Consider the following 19521-nt stretch of genomic DNA (forward strand, 5'->3'; position numbering starts at 1 on the left):
GTTTGTTTTCGCAAGGGTTGAGGCTTGTATTATTGATGGGTCCAGAGCATTTATTCAGACTTTATATAATTGTCCGTCTTAAACAATTCTTGTGGGTACTCTGATAGGTACATTCATGGTAGTTTGGCCAATGGTTCTCTGTTCATTCATTAACTTTGGATACCCAGACATCCTATAACTTTGTATTCTTGTGGCCTTTCATGCATTGCAGCTACAATAATGGCTTGAATTCTTCTGTTGAAAATGGCCCCCACTTTGATGCCCTTGATATCAAATTTTGAGAGGGATAAACATTTCTGAGTGGTCCCCTAATTCTTATTAGGCTGTATTGGTTTTCACCAAAAACTAGCTATGTGAAGGTGGTAGTGTCATTAGTGAAGCCATCCCTCGTCGGGAATAGTGTTGTTCAGGATTTCACTTCTGCTAGAGGATTTTTCTCAAGGTTTTGGGTAAAACAGTGATAGATTTTGTCGCTTTTGAAATTTTCCAAATAAGCTTCACCGCAAGACTTGAGAGCCGAAATTGAAACCCCATTCTTATAAACTTCCAGGTGATTTTATCAGTTAAATCAACTAACATCGGCATAATAAAAAAAAAAAAAAACAAGCTAAGTCTTACCGAAGTGCTTGGTGCTCAAGTTCAATGTCAGATGAGTTTATTTGGATTTGTTTAGGACGTGTGGGGAGTATTGTCGGCTCACTACTGTTTTATATTACACTTTTTTAAGTTTTTCGTTAACTGCAATAGAAGATTTTGTGACGGATTATTGAACATAGATAATTGCAATCGCTGGATGTTTTTTTATTTATAGAAAGATTAAGAGTGCTTGTTTTCTTATTTATAGAAAGATTAAGAGTGCTTGTTTAAACATTTGTTTGTGAAGCTTTAGCCATCGTGTGTTGGCGTTTGAGACAAGACGACAAGACAATTTGAGACTGAAAAGACCTATAAATCACGCGGGTGCCGGGGGGGCCCTATCTAATTATTTTACCTTAGAACTTGGGACTCTTGTATGTTTCTGAAAATGACAAGATTTAGAAATTAAAAAAATAAAAAATACAAAATGAAAAAGATCCTTAAGATGGAGATAAACTAAATTGAACTAAATAAAGATATGACAATTCACAATTAAAGATATGATTATCTGAAGTTTTCCGCTGAAAGAGACAGCTCCAGTTTTTATAACTAAAACCCCAGTTGAGGCACAAAAGCGTATCAATTCTCAATTAACCTCTTTTGGTGCAAGTTTTCCCACTTTCATTGACTACACATGTTCATGTTGCAGAGTATTGGCATTAATACAAAATTGCAAATGTAACAACTCGGAATTATATTTCACATTCTTCATCATAATTTCACAAATAACATGTCATCTCATGTCATATTACTGTATCAAATATTAAATACTGTTCCTTATTTTGCTTGAACGAGAAAAAAAAAATGAAATACAGTATAGAATCTATGGGGAGGGAAGGGGAGGGGACCAATCTCCCCGTACCCATTTTCGATATTTTGCGTATGTCTCCATCCCCTCCCCATCTCTTTCAAAATTACTTGAGAGAATCTCCATCCCCCCGACCCGCGAATAATAACAGAGGATCCCCGAGGGTCTCCGAACCTCGAATAACTAATATATTTTTTTGTTTTCAATTTTGAGTTAATCATATTAAAATAAAAAATTTAAATAAAAGTAAAGTTCAAAATATATCTTACATTAATATCCATGACAAAAGTCACATACATTAAATTAGTAAGTAACGCAACATGCAAGGGATACAAGCTTCTTTTACAAACTATCATGAACAAATTAATAGTCTAATACAAAATTGTTACAAATAAAATCGAATTTAGATTCAAAATTAACTTTTTCAATTGTGGTGTGGGCACTTTATAAATGTGGACTATTCCCTTTATAGCACAATAGTTAAGTCGAAGCAAATCAAGAGCAAATATTAGATTAGATTAAATCTTAAAATTGTGATTTGCTGTGGGCAATTATAATATCTAAAAATAAATAAAAAATATATTCAAGTTTAAAATATTTACTGAATATTAAAATTAAAACAAAATTTTTGGGCTAATAGAATTTACCCGGTCTTTTTAATGTCCTAAATAAAAATTTAGGATTTTAATTAGTTAATTAGGTCTAAAAGTTTAATAATATAAATATTTTGATATTGTTATTTTACCAATATTTATAATTTTATAATTCAAATTTTATTATTTATTTACTAGTAATTTTTAAAAAAAATTAAAAATTAAAATGGAGAAATAGGTAGGGGATGGGGATTCTACCTCATCCTCGTCCCCTCCCCGAATAAGAAATTGAGTAAAATATTTTTCATATCCTTTCTCCGAATAAGAAATTGGGTATGAAATTATCATCATACCCTCTCCGATAGGAAAAATCTCCGAGGATACTCGTTCCCGTGAAAATTTTTACTATCCCTAGTATAGATTACAAAAGAACAGCTGTGATCATCAACCAAACCCTGAAATCAAGTTAGTATGACAAAACAAGAAAAATGTTCAGAGAAACAAATTAAAAAGAAAAAAACAAACCTCCAAATCAGAAATCTAGAAAGTAGGAACTAGAAACAATGTATGTTCGTGTTTTGTAATAATCTTTTTCACTTCTCTTTTTCCTCTTTCAACTTTGAAAGCAAATGCAACTAAAAACGAGCAGTGTGCCCCCCCACCAAGAAGCCCCCAAATGGCGACACATGCCGCTGAACAATAAAATCGTATCACCCCAATACTGGGACCAAAATTCTGAAACCAACGTGCAAGGATGAAACATTTCAACGTCAAACAATAAATAAAGATCAAAAAAATTAAATTGAAAAGAAAAAAAAAACAACAAAAGAAAGAGAGAGAAAAATAAGCAGTAACCTCATTTATATTCTGCTGCCAAAAGTAAGTAGAGCCAAACGCAGAACAGGAAGATATGCCTAATGGCTTATTGTCCCATGTGGATCTTTTAAAAAAGATGGAGAAAATGAATCAACCAATGAGACATATACACCTGCATGCAAAACAACAAAACAAAAGTCCACTAGCAACGAGCATATACAGTGAGGGCACTAGTGATCCTGATAAGATTCTTGAATAGGTTGAAAATTGATTTGTAGTTAAAAACAATGAAACGAAATATGTGAATGTGACATGCAGGGGGGCAAAAGTAAAATAATTAGAAAGAAGAAGGGAGCAGGTAAGATGAGAAATAATACGCGTGCATCATCAAATTTGAACAACTACAAACCAGTCCAGTGCTGTTGATCTTTTGTTTATAGATATATATATATATATCAAGTTCATCATCAATTAGGTTCGATAGTTGAAAGATCTTGAGATCTTTGTATGGATGTAACATGATTTCAAGTCATTTTCATTTCTTCTCGTATTCTAAGTTAGGATTTAAGATGTGGGTCTATCTACATTTTCTCTTGTTAATTAATTAATTGCATCAAACACTAGAATTTTCGGTATACGGCAATTAAAAAACAATTCGGAGTGAGACTTTAGTAAGTATTGTTAATGCAAAATATATATATATATATATCCATTGGACAAGATTATATATGCATTCTTTATCACCTAATAATGTAATAGTGAATTTTAAAAGCACGATAGGGTAATGCTACATTACTCTTAAAAGGACTTGAAAGTTTGTTTGTTAACTGGCATAGCTTTGTCAAATTGATAGATCTGTATCAAATGATGGGTCAAAATCAATTTTTTTTTTTTTAATTTCATCAATGCGCTGGTTATTACAGCTAAAGCATTTTAATGCTCAGTAGCTGTAGCAAGATTTATATTAGCAAAGAATTGACTCGGTAGAGTGTTGGGGTATAAGACCAAAACTTTGAAAATATTTGGCAACTGGCATGGTATCAAGTTTTGGATCTTATGATGGAAAAATAATATATATGTATATACATTTTTATATATTTTTTATAGCTTCAACTGGTACAATGATTGTTAATGAGAGAATGACTACAATACAATCGTGGTCAATAGTAAAATCAAACATTATCCATTGAAATATCTCAAATCTTGGATTACACTTTTTAGATTTTTCATTTGATCCTTGAGTTATCATATATCATTTATGATACAACTCTTTAAGTTTTCCATTGGACCCCTAACCTATCATTTATTAGTTATGATAGACACAAAAATTGAGATTAATATGATAAAAGTTCATGGGTCTAGTCAACTACTCTTGAGTAGTTGATATGAGATAATCTCTTTAGCAATTAATAAATAAATAAATATACATACACACACACACACATATATATATGGGAACTTAATCGAGAATGTGAGATTTCCATCAAGAATGGTAAGTTTTATACTTAACTAATAGAGGGTGTATTGTATACTACCTACTAGCACTATAAAAAATGTGTTAGAAAGAAGAAAACAGAAGCACAATCCAGAGGTGAGAGGAGGGAAAACAACAAGTAGTGTGACTTCACATTCACATACGGAGTATTAGTACATTGAGTCTCTCCGAGGACACGGAGAATCTTCGGCACCTCACGCTATAAAACATCTCGCCCTCTTTGTTTTACTCTCTCTTCTACAAACAGACCAGATAAGTTACCCTTAGTTTTATAAGATCTGCCCCTAAGTTGATAACTTAATTGAAAAAAGGCAAAAAAAAAAAAAAAAAAAACCCTACAATGGATGCTGTGGCTCGGTTGCATAGGCAGTTGGTTGACTACTCAAACTCCCTCTTTCAGGAGGTTTTGTATTTGTATATTTTACTACTTATGTGTGTGTGTGTGTTTTTTTTTTTTATCTTTTTTCTTGGTCTTGTTTTTGCTGATGTGTTTGTTTTTATGTTTTGTGTAGGGTATTCTTGACAATCAATTTGGCCACCTTCAGCAACTGCAAGATGAGAGCAACCCAGATTTTGTTGCTGAAGTGGTGAATCTTTACTTTAAAGACTCTGAAAGGCTTCTCAATGAGATCACCGTAGCTTTGTGAGAATTTTAGCTCTCTCTTCTCCTGATTTGTCCACATTTAGTTTGAAAATTCTGAATGTATCGGGACTCATTTTTTTCTTTTTTTGGTGGGGGGGATGTCACATAGAGACCAGCAGAATGTAGATTTCACAAAGGTGGGTGGCCATGTTCATCAGTTGAAGGGTAGCAGCTCCAGGTTTATTTTTCTCCACTTTATCGACCTCATTGAATCAAAGATAATTGTGTTCTTTTATCCAATTCTGTATCTCTATATTGTCACTGCTTGATTTATTAAAAGAATTTTGTATCTGCTTACATTGCACAGTTGTTCTAAACCTCGGTTCCCACAGTGCTTAATCATTGAGGAACAACTGTTACATCACTAATGTTTTAATTTAATGTCCCGTTATATTTCTTAATTTTGTGCTTTGAGGTTGATTAGTCTAAGGAACCCCACATCAAAGAAGCATTTTGACCACATATTTGTCGTTATTTTGAAACTTTCTTCTACATTTACTTCCATCCCTTTTTGATGAAAATTATATGCTTTAATAACAGCATTGGTGCACAGAGAGTTAATAATGTATGCACGGCCTTTCGCAGCTTCTGCGAAGAAAAGAACATTGAAGGGTGGGTTTCTTTAAACCCACATAAAATCTTACCTTTATTTAGTGCTATAATTGTTAGAAGCTCCATTTTTTGACGGCAAATATATAAATAATCTGGTTTAGGTGCCAGCAATATCTGCAACATTTGAAGCAAGAGTATTACCTTGTGAAAAATAAGCTTCAGACTCTGTTCCAGGTATGCCTCAAAAGCCTAGCAAGTTCTTGAAGAACACATGTTGTTAAAACAAAGCTTTCAATCAATTTTTCATTCTTTTCTTGTTTGATTGCAGCTTCAGCAACAACTATTGTCAGCAGGCGGGTCAATTCCTGCATATGAGATGCGGTAGATTTATGATCTGCAGGCAAATTAAAGCAACAAAGCTGTGTGGACTTTTGGCTCTGTAGAGGTGTTTTTGTTACTTTGTTGTACTTCCGTCAGTTTTAGTAGTTAATCATTTAAGCTACTAGAGGGTTAAGGTTAAGCCAGCTTTCGAGCTTCAGCTTGTATTGTATGTAATGTATTAGCAGTGACAAATGTGAATAAACAGCCCTCAACAACCCTCTCTTCTCTTCATTAACATTGTCCTTGATCAATTTCTTGTTCACTTTAGCTTGTTAATTTGCTGTTAAACTGTCAATCTCTAAAAAATTGTTTTCACAACAAATGTTCTTATCAACACTAACTGCTATAATGTGCATCAGAATTTTCTCATGAACGATTCCATTAGCCATGTCTCCATCTGGGTCTATTGTGTTTACATGCTATCTGTATACCGTGCAAGAGTCTCCTTCAAGAAATAAGCATATGCATAATGCTTTGGAAAAATAAATTTGAAGCCACCGACCATTAGCCTTGATGTATCTGCTAACTTTTCTGCATATTTTAAGGCGAAAGCAAGTGGTTAGCAATGCATATTTGTATTAAAAATGTGACAAGAAACCCCACGTTGTTGTGTTGATTTGTTTATAAGAGTTGGCAATTTCCAGAGTAACCAATCCGCAATCTTTATCACATTCATTGTACACAGGTATAAAAAATATGGTCAACTGTTATCACATGGGGTTGGATGTCCCCTGGTCTGCAGGTACTGTTCAAGCGAAGGCTAACATAATATGCTTCAATGGCAGCATTGTTGATATTTTAATTCTCATTTGTTTATAGCTTACAAGAAATGATCACTATGACCAACTACTAACCTGGCTCTGTTTATGTTTCTTTGTTTTTTTCCCCTTTAATTTGTTAGATGAACGCTTTTGTATGTCAATGGATGACTACTTCCACTTGTATCTTGTAAGTTGAACCTTTCAAATCAAATCAAATCAAATCAAACTCAAGCGTCTTCTTTTTCATCCTTATTGGATGTCATTCAGCTCCAAGGGGGAAAAAAAGGGAAAAAAGTAAGTCCGTGGCCAAAGCTAAAGTTGGAGAAAGATAGCTTAAAGTTATGAAGCAATCTCAAAAGATGGAATCCTTTGTGATGGGACTAAAAATGAATTGTATAGGAAGAACCGAATAATAACTTAATGAATTGGATTTGGAAGAGCAAGACTTGTTCTGTACCTCTGAGTTTCCAGCTGGGCAGAATCCACTATGAGTTGTACCTTCATATTTTGGTACAATCAGAACAGATTACATCCAAATTCGTGGATTTAAAATTGTTGCATGTTCATGTACTGCCTTGGTGTCATGGTAATATTTTAATCATATAGACATTGTACAAGTACATACACAAGTATGAGTATATTCATGTACTTAAAATAACTAGGAGCATGCAAAACATTTTTCAACTGTAATCAAATATTCATTTCTTTGCCTGATGTATGTTATCTGTTCTGTTTGGTGGCGTATTCCATGTCTTTTTCTTGGTCATAATATCTTCCAGTTACAGCATACTGCCTTTGATCTACTTGACACTTCTACAAAATGATCACAATGCGCTGCCACATTAAGACTTTCCAAGGCTTTTACTAATTTTACTTGCTATTGATTGACAATAACCTGTCCAACTTTTGATTTGTCTCCATCCGAAATGATCTTGAGAGACTTGCTCTTATACATTTGATTCAAATGCGGATTGCTATGGAAAATCACTGCACCAAGGACCTGTCCCGGAAATGTGTCCTGTAAAGCGACATAATGAGCTCGTGTTCATTCTAAGATATGGCTAAGAAAAAGCTGATTGATGTAGTTATGTATTTTCAATATCAGAATTTTTTTTATGTGTCCCTCATGATGATAACTGTGATGATACAAGCAATACGATTGAACATCAGCAAGCTGCTTAATTCAACAGATTATACATTAGAGTATATTGAAATCTGCATATGGGTGATATAAATCACCAATGCTGCTACATTACTCTTGACAGGAAAGAGTTGTCGCTGCTGGAGCAGTCAGATCTAATATCACCTCCCATGACATAGATATGCTCAACATTTTTTTTGCCAAATGAGGATTGTTCATAAGAAATATAGCAAAGTTGGTGTGGGATCACATTATAAACACAGTGATAGGACCAGCAGATATCATATTTAGCACCACTTGTTGTGCAGTAGGTTGCCGAAGAGGAGTATACTTTCAGCCACCCTGCACCACATCAAGACACGTACGCTCGATTATATTACTAATACGTATAAGATCTAAAAATAGATTCACCAGAGAAGTGCCTTGTGTCATAAGAAAACATGAAAGCCTGGGCAAGAAAGGCTTTTCTGAGGCCATAGTTTGTGTTAACATATAGACGCCCTCTTTGGCCCACTGGAATTGCTTTTCTATATCAAGCCGTTGACATACCCGCTCATGAAAATTAGCGAACAGCATATGCGTAAGTTGACGTTCAATGTTTACAAGTTTGACGTTTCATGTCAATGCAAGTATCAGTGAGTGCATTTCAGATCGACATCAAAGAGATGTACCTGATCAGTAATACGCTGGTTTGTTATCCCCCAAGTTCTGGAAGAATGATTCCATTTGGGGGAAAAAAAAATTACGTCTGTGACTTCAATTGAGTTAGAAAAGAAATTAGGCTCTGAGATGGAGCTAGTAAATTAAAAAAAATTAAAAGAACTGAATTTATAAACATACGTGACTTCAAATCAATTGGGTATTACGTATGGTTGTTTGTTTATATAATTGATTCTGTACTGGCAGCTGCAATCTGACATAAATCAAAGAGTATATTTCCAACTTTGATTGTATAAGATACAGTTGCTAAATATAAACTGCCCAAAAGAGAGGAGGGACCATTATGAATATTTAATCGATAAAATTTAATATCTTCTCTTCTGGCTTCCAATATCATTGCTTAATGGAACGATTTTGTACTTTAGTTTGAAGTAGTCAACGAGAAGAGACATTTTCAGTTTAACTAGAAAATTAACCTGTTAAAAAATTATATAAGACAGAGAAGAGCTTCAGCTAGACGGAGCCAGGAAGAAACAATCTTTAATCTAGATTCTAGAGCTGGGTGTCTTTAGGTTTTGGAAATGGCGTTAGAGAAAGAAAGAGTTTGTGTAACAGGTGCCGGCGGGTTTCTTGCCTCGTGGGTCGTCAAGCTTCTGCTCTCGAGAGACTATTTTGTTCATGGAACCGCAAGAGAACCCAGTTAGTGTCATCTTTCTATTGTGCTCTTCTTTTTGTTTTTGGGCTATTCCAATGATCTGGATTTGCATGTGGCTTAAATTCGAGGTTTCGTCTGCTTTGGTTTTCATTATCTGTATCTGAATTTTTTTTTTTTCTTACTGGTTGGTGTGCGTGTATGGTGTTTGTAGTTAGTTCCCATCTGATGATTTCCCGAGGAATTATGCTTTTGTTAGCACAAAATTTTCAATGGTGTTCTTTATAGTGAATTTCTTGAAAAAATAATTTTGCAGGTGATGAGAAAAATGCTCGTTTGTATGAACTTGAGAAAGCATCTGAGAATCTGAAACTCTTCAAGGCTGACCTGCTGGATTATGATTCTGTTAAATCTGCCATTGTAGGATGCAATGGTGTCTTCCACATTGCTTGTCCTGCTCCATCCACCACTGTACCAAATCCTCAGGCAAGAAAGCATCCCTACATTTTGTTTCGTTTACATTTTAATAACGGGTGTATATCACTGTATTTGATGGCCTCTCCGCAGTCTTCGTGATATGTTTTGCTTATAGAAGAAGTTATATTTTAATTTCACATATGTTGTGACACAATGCTGCAGATGGAACTGCTTGAGCCGGCTGTAAAGGGCACGCTCAATGTGGTTAAAGCATGTCTTGAGGCAAAAGTTAAGCGAGTTATTGTAGTCTCTTCTGGAGTTGCAGTAGGCCTGAACCCCAGGTGGCCCAAGGGCCAAATAATGGATGAAACTTGTTGGTCTGACAAAGAATACTGCAGAACAACGAATGTAACCAATTCCAGAATTCAGCTCTATATCAAATTTATAGTCTCACCTGTTGTTCTATTACTAAACCTCAAACTAATTTTTAAAACTAACTAGTGTGGCAAATGTTATTTTTAGTATGCACTGAAAGCAGATTTCTATAATTTCACCAGAACTGGTACTGTCTTTCAAAAACCGAAGCAGAAAGTGAGGCTCTGGAGTTTGGCAAAAAAACTGGGCTTGATGTTGTAACCATATGCCCTAACCTTGTTTTGGGGCCTCTTCTGCAGTCCAAAGTGAACACAAGTAGCTTAGTTCTCATTAAGCTATTGAAAGGTATGTAACCAATGCAATGTTTTTCTTATTTCATATTTGTGGAGTTGCAAGCTGTATTTGGAGAGTCAGAAGGTTCTTAATCTTTTGAATGTGGCTTGTGCATCATTAGTAGTTTTGGATAGATAACAAACTTAGTTGAGTTGTTTGTGTTACTGTATGTGATGACAGAAAATTCCTCCGCTGCTTGTCCAGTTACAGTTGGAACTGGAGTCCTCCAATTCTTAAATGCATTTCTGAGTTCTAACAAGCAGTTTCTATCATCTATCTATACAGAGGGTTATGAATCATTGGAAAACAAACTCCGGATGATAGTTGATGTGCGTGATGTAGCTGAAGCATTGCTTTTGGCATATGAAAAGGCTGAAGCAGAAGGGAGATACATATGCACTGCACACATGATTAGAGCACGCGATTTGGTTGATAAACTGAAGAGTTTATATCCCAACTATAACTATCCTAAAAGGTAAGCTTCAGGTCACTAAAAGTAAATGTCCACTGAACCAATAGGATGATCATAATTAATAATCATAGTACTAACAATGTCAGCCTTTCATAATTGTCATTGTATCTGGTGATCTGTTCATAAAAGTACTTTTTTTTTTTTAATTGGCAGCTTCACTGAGAAAGAGGACGAAGTAATGCTGACTTCCGAGAAGTTGCAGAAACTGGGCTGGAGTTACCGGTCATTGGAGGAAACTCTTGTGGATTCTGTTGAGAGCTACAAAAAGGTTGGAATCTTAAACTGAAAAATGTATATCTCGTTGATGATGGGTTGTAAAAGGACCTGGATATATGCTTCTGGTCTGGCGTAGGACACTTCTAGTTCGAGTCCTAGAATTGGGCTTAATGTGTCTGTTGAAAGCAAACCATCTGACAAGTTTTCAGCGAATTCTGGATAATAAAATTTCCTCTTTCAGTTTCAGATATTTATGCCACTTTATCTTGACAAAAGCAGTAGTAATGGAAAAGATACTTTTGTTCAATTTTTTGTATCACTATTTATCAGCTGGAATAATGACTTTGTATCTAGCCGTCAAGTAAACGAAACGTAGTTAGCGGTTGAGCTTTTTAGAGAGCCGGTAAACGAGAGGTGAAGGTAGGTAAGGGAAACTCAAAATCGTTTAAATGGAGCACGCTAATGGTTAACGTAGACCACAAAGGAAGCAACTGTTGGTTAGTAAATATTTATTAAACAGAATACACTTCCGAATTGGAACGCAGCCAAGATAGAAGAACAAAACTCGTATGTTTGAAGCCAGCTTTTGTCCTGAATAAAACGATGCCTGTTTCAAGACTCGGACAGAACAGGAGGCTGGTTGGCGTCGCGGGACTATGGGCACCGTAAACACTCCCGTTGACTCTTGAACAAATTGAATTGCTAGCAGCAACATTTCCAGGGTAATGAATCCACAATCTTTATCACATGGCAATCCCTATCTTACATGCATGTAAAATAGAGGGATCCCACCGGGTCTGGAGTAACGTACAATCAAAGGCTAAAATATTATGCTTCAGTAGCAGCACTGTTTGATATTTTATTCTCGTTTCTGCGTAGCTTTCAAGAAATGATCACTATGACCAATAATCTAGTTCTGTTTTACCTTTTTTTCCCCCCCTAAATCTTCAATTTGTTGGATGAAAGCTTTTTCATGTCAATGGATGATTGCTTCCACTTTTATCTTGTGAGCTGAACCTTTCAAATCAATCAAAACATACTCAAGTGCCTTCACTTTCATCCTTATTGGACGTCATTCATCTTCAAGGGGGAAAAAATATCCATGGCCAAAGCTAAAGTTGGAGAAATTTGGCTTAAAGTTATGAAGCAATCTCAAAAGATGGAATCCATTGTAACACTATAAGCCGTACATTATTATTTTCATACAACCAGAACAGATTAGCTCTAAGTGTGTGGATTGAAAATTGTTTTGCATGTTCAGGTACTGCTTTGGTGCCTTGATAATACTTTAAGGGTGGGACTATTTGCGCTCTAAATATTTTGGAACATTCTATTACTTTACACACTCATACATTAATTATAAAAGATTAAGTTTTACTTTGTACATTCTTTAAAATTTCAAAAATATCCTTACTTAAACTATTTAAATTACTTAACTTTATTTTCTTAAAACACTAATAAAGCTATTCAACACACTAATTTTAAGAGATTTAACATGTACTTACATCAATATAATTAAGTCAAGTTGTAAATAAATTATTTAATATAATTTTAGTTATTTATGTTCAATATTGAATTTCGAACCCAAAATAACTTGCAATGAAAATATAATAAAAATATATATATTCCATAGATACTACCAAAAAAAAAAAGAAAAGAAAAGAAAAGAGAGAAGAAGTCGTAGAGATGAAGAAGATGAGAAGAAGGGACGAAGCAAAAAAAAAGAGAAGAGGAAGACGTAGAGATGAAGAATATGAGAAGAATGGCGAAAGCCCAAAAAAAAAAAGAGTTCGTTTGTAGTACTTTTTTATTTTATTTTTTAAAAATAAAATGTATCACACATACCGTATAATTAAAATCTTTCTCAAAATTAATTTCCTTATTATTCATTAAAATATTAATTAAGATGTTGAAAATAAAAGTTTTAAGGTTTATAGTATGATTATTAAAAATGAATAATGAGTGTGTTATATGTGTGTTCAAAACAATTATATAATGTTGACTTATAATAAATTGTCTTTAGTAATTTATATTATGGGTATTTTTGTAATATATACTTTTATTAAAATTAGAGTATTCTGAATAATTTTTTGAGTACAAATAGTCTCACCTATACTTTAATCAGATAGATATATACAAGTACATACACAACTATGAGTATATTCATGTATTTGAAATAACTAGGAGCATGCAAAACATTTTCCAACTGAAGTCAAATATCTTCAATTTTATTTCTTTGCCTGATGTAAGCGGTCTATTCTGTTTGGTGGTGTATTCCATGTCTTTTCCTGGTCATAAAAGCTTCCAATTACAGCAGACTGCTTATGATCTCCTAACACTTCTGCAAAATGATCATAGTATACTGCCACATTAAGACTTTCCAAGACTTTTACCAACTTTCCTTGTTCTTGATTGACAATAATCTGTCCAACTTTTGATATGTCTCCGTCCGAAATGATCTCGAGAGACTTGATCTTATACGTTTGATTCAAATGCGGATTGCCACCCAGAATCACTGCACCAAGTACCTCTCCCAGAAATGTGTCCTGTAAAGTGACATAATGAGCTCGAATTCATTCTATGGTCTGTCTAAGAAAAAGCTGACTGATGCAACATGCATTGTCAGTGTCAGAATTTTTTAATGTGTACCACATGATGGTAGCTGTGATGACTCTGCTGCAATGTCATTAGTCCTTGAAGTAGACGCTGGGAAAACACACTTTCAGGAGTCTTCTTTCTGTCCCGCAACTTATGAAGGATTTTGAAGAAAGAAGCAACTCTCCTTTGCATGTGCAGTGGAATGAGTTTAATCTCCAGTTTTGATTCAAAAACTGCCTTTGCTGCTAAAGGATCAAGAAACATGTTGAATTCTGCATACTTACTGGAAGGAACGGTGAAGACATTGCCTTTTTCATTGTCTTGGCCTATGTTTCCTCCAACAATATATACATCCTGCATTAGAAACAACATCAGCACACAGGATGGCTATTGGATTATTGCATGCTGACTTGCATAATTAAAATTAAAAGTGCTTTTGGAACCTACCCACATTAGCCAGAGGCTATAACCGACTCAACACTCAATTAAGTGAAGCATTAAGCAGAACCGAACCAAGCCATTACCAGTGTCTTGGTGAAACCAATTCTAATGAAATATAGTGAGCAACATTACCTGAATTACGGACCTTGAGTTCTGCAAACCAATGATTTGTGCTAAATTTGTTAACGGTCCGTTGGTCAATATAGTAATCTTTGACCCTGGCTCTATTGATTCTACAATAGACTTCCAAACATCTACTGCCAACGGCTGCCTAAGTTCAGGATCATCATTATCCTGAGAAGCTCCAAATCTTACAGAGTTTTCTGCTGTGTATCTTCAAAATTGAAATTGAATATTCAAAAATATATATATATTTGTTACATAGCTTTTATACACCAGCAATACAATTGAACATCATCTGGCTGCATATTTCAACTGATTATAGAACTCATGAACCAGCTCTCCTAAAAATACCAATAACAAAATTCAGAATGAAGAATCAAGCATACCTTCTGGAACTACGAGGTAAGTCACGAGCAAGTCCATACAGGGTATCGGAGTCCAAGAAACCGCCACTGCCAAGAGGGATAGCCTTGGCATACTTGCAGCCTCCAATAGGAGGGAATTTTGGATTCACTTCACCAACTGCAAATACATCTCCTAGACCAACTGGAATGTCATCGCGCCCCATCATATGAAGTAAATCATAAACAACATCTACTGTCGCAGAAGTTGCCCACCCAGTCGAGCTAACTAGTATTCCCTGGTTGAAAAATAGAAAAATTAAACTGAAAGAAGATACTAAAGTACTAATGAAACTGGAATACTAAGATCTCTTGTTGCTTTTATTTCAAATAAAGAGTCAAGAAGAGCAAAAGAGACTTTGTACCTTGAGATTGATAAGTTCCACTGGCAATTTTAGGAGATATATAAGTGCTAGGAAGTCCCCGGCACTCATATCCATATCAAACACAACAGGTTTTCCCATTAATTTCTTTCCAAAGTCTGGTTTGCTAAGGATTTCCTCGTAGTAAGGAAATTGTGTGCTGATATTGAACCTTCCAGCTTGCTGAGGGAAGTTTAAAGCCTGCATTTGACCATGTAACCATTCAGTTGATGAGCACAAAAAAGACTATACAAGATGTTTGAATCCAAGGCAGTTACAGGAGTAATTGTCAAAATCACTCAGTTCTTATTTTTCTTATAACCCATACTAGATATTCGTTCAGTAGTACTGTTATTTGATATATAGAGCAACTGATCGTTGAGCTAAAAATGGAAAATTTACTCTATTAATGGACCATTAGTGTTATACAGAAAATTCGTAAAGCTTACATTCAAAAAGCTTAAATAAAATTCTTTTTCAAGTAAGCTTCCCAAGTCTTGACTTGGTTTAGCTTTTGTAGCGACGAGAACTCGGACTGCTTCAGGACCCTTGACCTCCTTAATGTAACCATCCTGTCACAGTTGTGTATGATTATTCAGATAGTATATGCTTCTTTTCCTGGAAACAACATGAGATTATTTTATTACACAAAAAAATTAAGTACCTGGCATTTTGCTTTCCCACTCTCAAGGCAAAATGGATCTTGCATTCCCGTTTGAACATGACCAGAATGTACTCCATTTTTCTGTACATTGAATTTTGGGACCTCAAGTCCATCGATAAGTGGATTTGAGCCATCTGATATTCCATATGGTTCGTTTGAAGTAACTACTGTCAGATTCATATATTCCATCTCGCTGCATTCATTTTCCCCATTATGACTAGATGAATTGAGCATAATTGATAGTGCTACACCAGCCATGAAGGAGTCCCACATGCAGTATGCCTTGAAAAATGTTAATCGTATCAAATGTAATGGAAATTGATTTCATAATACCTTGCAGCTTTCTTATATATAGAAAATGATCAAGCAATTTTAGGAGATTACCTCATGAAATGGTGGGCTACCGGACCATGTATCACGGATCATTTTCAAGGATTGGAAGCAATATTGTGCCTCGTACGTATTCTGTCTCCTTTCAAATTCTACAAAGAAATTCTCACTCACAGGGATAGTCTTTGTTGCATCCAGAGGAATGATTGTGACTGGAATTCCAGAATGCAACACCTGCTTCAGAAAAAAGCATTGCCGGACCCCACAAACACACACATAATTTTACATTTTAAATGCATCAATGCTGCAAGTAGACAGAATGCCAGATATTGTTACACTTAATTGGCTAGAAAATTACCGTGTATGCAGCAAAAGGATCTGAGAAAATATTGAACTCTGCATATGGGTTGCTATCGTCTGGATATAAATTACCAATGCTGTCACATTGTTCTGACTGGGAAGAGTTTGTGCTATTGAAGCAGTCTGATCTAATTGCACCTCCCATGACATAAATATGCTCAATATTTTTCTTCAAATGAGGATTGTTCATGAGAAATATAGCGAAGTTTGTGTGGGATCCCATTACAAACACGGTGATAGGACCTGCAGATATCGCATTTATCAACACTTGTTGTGCAGTAGGTTGCCGCAGAGGAGCATACTTCCTGCCACCCTGCACCATGTCGAGACATATAAAAGCTAGATTATATCGTTCTTACAGAAAAGATCTAAAATTAAGTTCTCTATAGAAGTGCCTTGTGTCTTAAGAAAACATGAAAACCTGGGGAAGAAAGGCTTTTCTCAGGCCATAGTTTGTATTAACATATAGCCTTTGCCCCACTGGAATTGCTTGTCTATACCTACACTCTCCAGCTGTTGACATGCCCTGTCACATAAATTACCAAACATCATATTTGTAAGTTGATTTTCGAATGTTACAAGTTTAACATTTCATGTTAGTGCGAATATTAGTGGGTGAATCACAGATCGAAATCGAAGAGATGTACCTGATCAATGATAGGCTGGTATCCACCAACATCCGGAAGAATGGTTCCATTAGGCAAAATGCCACCTTCTCCTCCAACTCCAACGGGGATATCATCTCGGTTCATCATAAAAAGGATGTCGTATATATGATTAACTGCATGCCCAGCATCACTCCATCCATTTGCATTTATAGTTATTGCCTGCTCTAAGATTTGTTTGTAATGTTATAGTTATTATTCAGTGCAGACTTTCGCATGCAGACTTATACGTAGGCCCGAAACAATTTAGTATAAAATTATTAACAATATAGTATTGAATGAGTCCATAAGAAGCACTTGTGTACCATAAATAGTAACATAGTACCATAAATAGTAACATAGTACCTACAGGATAATAAGAAATGAAAATGAAAAACCTGCAAGTCGAATTCGGTTCTGTTTTGCTTCAACAGATAAAAGAGAGCAAAAACATCATCTGCATCAACATCTGTATCTACAAGAATCCGGCGAGGTCGATCATACTCCGAAAATTTTCCAATGGACGCAACCAAAATTATTAACCAAATAATCCCAGGTAGGACAACCACTCTATTACAATTTCCACAAGAAAAAAAAAATTATTATCATTATTATAAACTCTTATGTTGTGCACAATAAGAACAAAAAGGTGACAAACAAACTTTCATGAAAATTGTTTAAAGAACACAAACCCAAAATGGATTTATGTCAATACCAACAACCAGAATATTAATTCACTGTGAACCGGACAATAATATTCATAAATAATATACCTGAAATTTGGCAATTTTTTAACATCTTTCAAAGTCAAAACAGGTGTAAACAATGTCATGTTACGGAGAATTAGAGATGTCCCCCAGGTTTTGACTTCTGAAAAATGGAAGAGAGTGCCAAAATGATGGGAAGAAATACCGGATTCGCATTTGATGACTCAAAAAGGAAAAAAGTGATACAAAAATCTTATTTGGATTCATCTACCATGTATAACACTTCTTACTTTTTTTTTTTTTAATAAAATTATAATCTTTCACATATAGAATATATTAGTTGATCACTGAATGGTGACTATTCAAAGAAAAACATTGAGCCGAACAGACCAGCCCCCGGCATATACATGACTAGTTGACTACACAGCCAAGATAAATAGACTTCGAGTCATAAGTAGATACAAGGTGCAGAAGAGGAATAATGTGTGGGTGTGGGCTTGGGTTTGGCCCTGGACTTAATCTATCCGTTAAAGAGTAGGTCTTTTGAGACTCCTAAAATATTCCTATAAAATATTATTCTATTTGAAATTGCTTGAACAACCAAGAACAAAAATCAATGAAGAACAATTTCATTCATTTCTCATTTATTAAACAAAAACAATGAAGAACAATTTCATTCATTTCTCATTTATTAAACAAACATTCTACATGCACACACTATTTGATAATTTATATCTATATTTTAATTTCATTAAGAAATTATCTTTTGTGAAAATTTTAAGAATTTAAAGCTAACGAAATAGAAATTATATAATAAAAAGAAAATGATTTATGATTTTACAATTGTATGTATTCTATGAATAAATATTTTTAAAAAAGATTTTTCATAGTGAATTTTTATGGTTAATTTTAATATACTATATAAATTAAACTAGGGTATTTTATAAAATAAAATTGAAAAGGGAATGTTATAAGGATTTCAGAGGGTGTTAAAACTCCACTCTTTGCTCAATGTTTTTAAAAAAATTATAGTGAAGTTTTATGATTAGTTTTAATACATAAATGTGTATTTTATAAAATAAATTAGAGTATTTTATAAAATGAAATTCAAAAGACAATGATATAAAGATTTCAAAGTGGTGTTAAAAACTTCACTCTTTACTAAATCCCATGATTATTAGACTCAAGACCTATTTAATAGTGAGGTGTTTCTACGTGAAATAAATAAAAACTAAATTTGTTAAAGAAAAGCTTATAGATTATGGTAAATAATAAATTTTGTATTAATTTTCATATTTAACAAGTATTACAAATATTATGAAATTTAAAAAAAAAATCTATTGGACTGTAGAGCAACAAGCCAATAGTGAATTTTACCAAACGAGTCATTATTATTTTTAATGGAATTTTTATTTTTACCCTCTTATTAACTTATAAAAAAGGATCCATTTTATTTATGCATGCCTGATAGAGAAGTGGCATTGTTGCCGAAGTGTGCGAATCCCCTCATTTTGCTACAATTATCAATTACTGAGAACTGAGAAGAGCACGGTGCAGATTTGCGGTCTTTTGTTACTTCGCTCGCATGGTCGTTGCTTTGTTGCTATGGATGACTTGGCAGTTGGCTCTGCTCATTGCCATGTGCTGGTCTGTGTGGCAAAGTTGAACCTCTTTGCTTTTTCTCCCAAAGCCGTGAGCTTTCTGTTTGGTCCTGCGCATCGTTATTGTGTAAATGAATTTATGGATGCAGCTGATGTTGACTAAAGATAGTGATGGCAAGGAAGATTTTTTGACAGAAGATTTCCTCATTTTTTATACCGATAAGAATGGATTAATATTGAGCATGGAGTTGAGAAGATATTTGTTAAGAACATAAAATGATACTCAACCTTTGGGCGAGTGGTAAACCACTGTCTTCAAAAGTGTGTAAGGGCATGCAC

The 19521-nt window shown here is 34.5% G+C and overlaps 3 protein-coding genes across 3 annotated transcripts; 2 read left to right on the forward strand and 1 right to left on the reverse strand.

The window, feature by feature from the left end:
• The first annotated feature begins 4322 nt into the window (after window positions 1–4322).
• LOC18041892 (histidine-containing phosphotransfer protein 1) lies at window positions 4323–6176 on the forward strand. The gene is made up of 6 exons (XM_006433165.2): window positions 4323–4751; window positions 4861–4991; window positions 5101–5169; window positions 5532–5603; window positions 5705–5777; window positions 5872–6176. The coding sequence occupies exons 1-6, from the start codon at window positions 4689–4691 to the stop codon at window positions 5926–5928; spliced, it is 465 nt and encodes a 154-aa protein (XP_006433228.1). The 5' UTR covers window positions 4323–4688; the 3' UTR covers window positions 5929–6176.
• Window positions 6177–8919: 2743 nt separating this feature from the next.
• LOC18041893 (cinnamoyl-CoA reductase 2) lies at window positions 8920–11164 on the forward strand. The gene is made up of 6 exons (XM_006433166.2): window positions 8920–9185; window positions 9455–9624; window positions 9778–9963; window positions 10113–10275; window positions 10549–10738; window positions 10889–11164. Exons 1-6 carry the CDS (start codon window positions 9068–9070, stop codon window positions 11019–11021), a joined length of 960 nt encoding a protein of 319 aa, XP_006433229.1. The 5' UTR covers window positions 8920–9067; the 3' UTR covers window positions 11022–11164.
• A 2015-nt stretch (window positions 11165–13179) lies between these two features.
• On the reverse strand, window positions 13180–17706 carry LOC18041276. Its single transcript, XM_024183801.1, has 13 exons — window positions 17648–17706; window positions 17273–17444; window positions 16878–17057; window positions 16652–16756; window positions 16229–16543; window positions 15925–16104; window positions 15541–15822; window positions 15326–15448; window positions 14880–15077; window positions 14500–14753; window positions 14123–14324; window positions 13601–13903; window positions 13180–13497 (listed from the first exon to the last, which is right to left on the reverse strand). Exons 1-13 carry the CDS (start codon window positions 17704–17706, stop codon window positions 13180–13182), a joined length of 2691 nt encoding a protein of 896 aa, XP_024039569.1.
• Between the last annotated feature and the right edge of the window lie 1815 nt (window positions 17707–19521).

This window comes from Citrus clementina, unplaced genomic scaffold (genome assembly GCF_000493195.1).
Source record: "Citrus clementina cultivar Clemenules unplaced genomic scaffold, Citrus_clementina_v1.0 scaffold_5, whole genome shotgun sequence".
Classification (NCBI taxonomy): domain Eukaryota; kingdom Viridiplantae; phylum Streptophyta; class Magnoliopsida; order Sapindales; family Rutaceae; genus Citrus; species Citrus x clementina.

Excerpts from the sequence above, each read along its gene's own strand:
- LOC18041276 (XM_024183801.1), bottom strand. The coding sequence starts at position 17,706 with ATGACATTGTTTACACCTGTTTTGACTTTGAAAGATGTTAAAAAATTG. Across the intron at positions 17,058-17,272 it reads GAACCGAATTCGACTTGCAG|GCAATAACTATAAATGCAAA; the intron begins GTTTTTCATTTT and ends ATCTTAGAGCAG. Across the intron at positions 16,757-16,877 it reads ACCAGCCTATCATTGATCAG|GGCATGTCAACAGCTGGAGA; the intron begins GTACATCTCTTC and ends TTTATGTGACAG.
- LOC18041893 (XM_006433166.2), top strand. The coding sequence starts at position 9,068 with ATGGCGTTAGAGAAAGAAAGAGTTTGTGTAACAGGTGCCGGCGGGTTT. Across the intron at positions 9,186-9,454 it reads TGGAACCGCAAGAGAACCCA|GTGATGAGAAAAATGCTCGT; the intron begins GTTAGTGTCATC and ends ATAATTTTGCAG. Across the intron at positions 9,625-9,777 it reads CCACTGTACCAAATCCTCAG|ATGGAACTGCTTGAGCCGGC; the intron begins GCAAGAAAGCAT and ends ACAATGCTGCAG.
- LOC18041892 (XM_006433165.2), top strand. The coding sequence starts at position 4,689 with ATGGATGCTGTGGCTCGGTTGCATAGGCAGTTGGTTGACTACTCAAAC. Across the intron at positions 4,992-5,100 it reads AATGAGATCACCGTAGCTTT|AGACCAGCAGAATGTAGATT; the intron begins GTGAGAATTTTA and ends GATGTCACATAG. Across the intron at positions 5,604-5,704 it reads GAAGAAAAGAACATTGAAGG|GTGCCAGCAATATCTGCAAC; the intron begins GTGGGTTTCTTT and ends AATCTGGTTTAG.